General features: G+C 49.2%; 1 protein-coding gene across 1 annotated transcript; it reads left to right on the top strand.

Annotated features, from left to right (window-relative positions):
* Nucleotides 1–874: 874 nt before the first annotated feature.
* LOC148549746 (uncharacterized) lies at nt 875–1,483 on the top strand. The gene has a single exon (XM_088495769.1). It carries the CDS (start codon nt 875–877, stop codon nt 1,481–1,483), a length of 609 nt encoding a protein of 202 aa, XP_088351895.1.
* The last annotated feature ends 877 nt before the right edge of the window (nt 1,484–2,360 follow it).

Genomic DNA, 2,360 nt, shown 5'->3' with positions numbered 1-2,360 from the left:
CTCGCAGGTCGTTACCTCGTAGGTGAACGGAAGCTACCAAGCCAGGGACTCGCTGTTGCAAAAGTACTTGGAAAATGTCAAAGATCTGGCAAAACAGTTCGAGGAGGTCGCAGTCCAACACGTTCTGAGGGAAAGGAACACACGGGCAGACCTCCTATCAAAGCTAGCGAGCAGGAAACCGAGAGTCGGCAACAGGTCTCTTATTCAAGGAATGATAAAGGAACCAGCAGTCCCCCTCCACCTGACAAAGATAGGCCCCTTCTGGATGGACCCCATCACTGATTTCCTAGAAAACGGCAAACTTCTTGAAGACGAGAAGGAGGCTAAAGCATTGAGAAGGGAGGCGGCCAGATATGCGATCATACAAGGCCAACTGTTTAAAAAGGGACTTAGCCAGCCCTTGTTGAAATGCCTCCATCCCGACCAAATGGACTACGTACTCAGAGAAGTCCACGAGGGATGCTGCGGTCACCACATCGGGGGCAAAGCCCTAGCAAGAAAGCTCATCAGAGCTGGATATTACTAGTCGTCGATGATGGTCGACTCAAAAGAGTTCGTAAGAAAATGCGTCAAGTTCCAAGAGAACGCCAACTTCCACAGAGCGTCGGCAACTGAACTAAGCCTGCTGACGTCCTCCCGACCTTTCGCACAATGGGGAGTCGATCTACTGGGACCTTTCCCGGTCGGCCCGAGGCAACTCAAATACCTCATAGTTGCCATCGACTACTACACCAAATGGATAGAGGCTGAACCACTGGCGAGCATATCCTCAGCCAATTGTCGAAAGTTCATGTGGAGGTAGGTGATAACTCGATTCGGCATCCCGGAAGTCATCATCTCTGACAACGGGACACAGTTCACCGACAAGAAATTCATGGACTTCCTCGCTGGCCTGGGCATAAAGCAGAAATTTTCCTCATTAGAGCATCCCCAGACAAACGGTCAAGTTGAGGCCGCAAACAAAGTCGTCTTGCTGGGCTTCAAGAAGCGGCTGGACAACGAAAAAGGGGCATGGGCCGACGAACTCGCCTCGGTTCTCTGGTCCTACCGAACAACCGAGCAATCCTCCACAGGGAAAACCTGTTTTTGCCTGACTTACGGGGTGGACGCAATGATACCCGTAGAGATCGGTGAGCCAAGCCCACGATTACTTCTGAAGGGAGTAGAGGAAGTGGTGGAAAAAGACCTAGCAGACGAGGCTAGGGAGATAGCCCATTTGTCAGAAATAGCACTAAAACAAAGAATAGCCCTGCGCTACAACTCCAAAGTGCTCAAGAGGGAATTTGAGCAAAACGACCTTGTCCTACAGCGCAACGACATCAGACTACCGACCCAGGGAGAAGGTAAACTGACGGTGAACTGGAAAGGCCCCTACAGAGTCAAAGAAGTGATTGGCAAGGGCGCCTATAAATTGGAGAAGCTCGACAGTAAAGAGGTCCCAAGAACTTGGAATGCAGGTAACCTGAGAAGGTTTTATTCTTAGCTCAAGCACGCCGACTAGGCGACCTAACGAGCTTAATCATTTACTTTTGCACTTGCTACGATAATAGACTTGTTCAATTACCGGTTAATGTTTACTTGTCAAAATTACCTCTATTGATTTTTCCCTACTTACACATCCCATGACAACAAGTTCCATATAATACGTTAAAGGGAATCACGATACGGCACCCCGGGACTGATCACCCTGGGAGCCACCTAAATTTAAGCCATAACAAATGGCTACGGCAATACTAAAGGCCACGACCTGGCCCCACCAAACTACCAAAACGGTAAAGCAAACACGAGCGACAAAGCCAATACCAACTAAGCGGTAACAAAATGAAATGAAAACAATACTAGATGAGCGGATAAAGATGATGATCAAAAGCCGACCACACGACCAGTAAAGTATATCAAAAGACTAGTTCCACAAGTTCTACAAACAAAGTACACAACTACAAAGAGATCACATTTTGGGCATGTCGACAATCTTGCCATCCTTGATTGTCTTAAAGACCCCAATAGCCGACGTGTCGAAATCAGGAGCCACGATCTTCACCTGGGCCTTGAGAGCCTCCTCGGTCATCAGGATCACGCTCTTTCCCTGTTTCACGGTCTCTTTATGTTACTTCCTAAGCCCTTCGACCTCAGCTTGAGCAGCCTCAGCCGACGAGACGGCCACATTACGTTCCTTCTCCAATGCGACCACCCGACCTTGCGCGGCATTGAGTTGGCTCTCCAAAGTCATCTCCTGCTTGGTTAGACGGGATACGGTGGCATTAGAAGTCTTCAGTTTTTCCTCGGCAGACTCGGCCTTCTCCTCGGCAGCTTTAAGCTTCTCCTCCGTCCTGGATAGTTGCTCCCGAAGCATCTCAACT

This window comes from Arachis ipaensis, chromosome B8, assembly GCF_059453495.1.
Source record: "Arachis ipaensis isolate K30076 ecotype BB chromosome B8, ASM5945349v1, whole genome shotgun sequence".
NCBI classification, from domain to species: Eukaryota; Viridiplantae; Streptophyta; class Magnoliopsida; order Fabales; family Fabaceae; genus Arachis; species Arachis ipaensis.
Note: the sequence above shows the minus strand (reverse complement) of the source record. Positions and strands in the feature narration are given on the sequence as shown.

Coding starts and splice junctions, on each gene's coding strand:
- LOC148549746 (XM_088495769.1), top strand. CDS start 875: ATGGACTTCCTCGCTGGCCTGGGCATAAAGCAGAAATTTTCCTCATTA.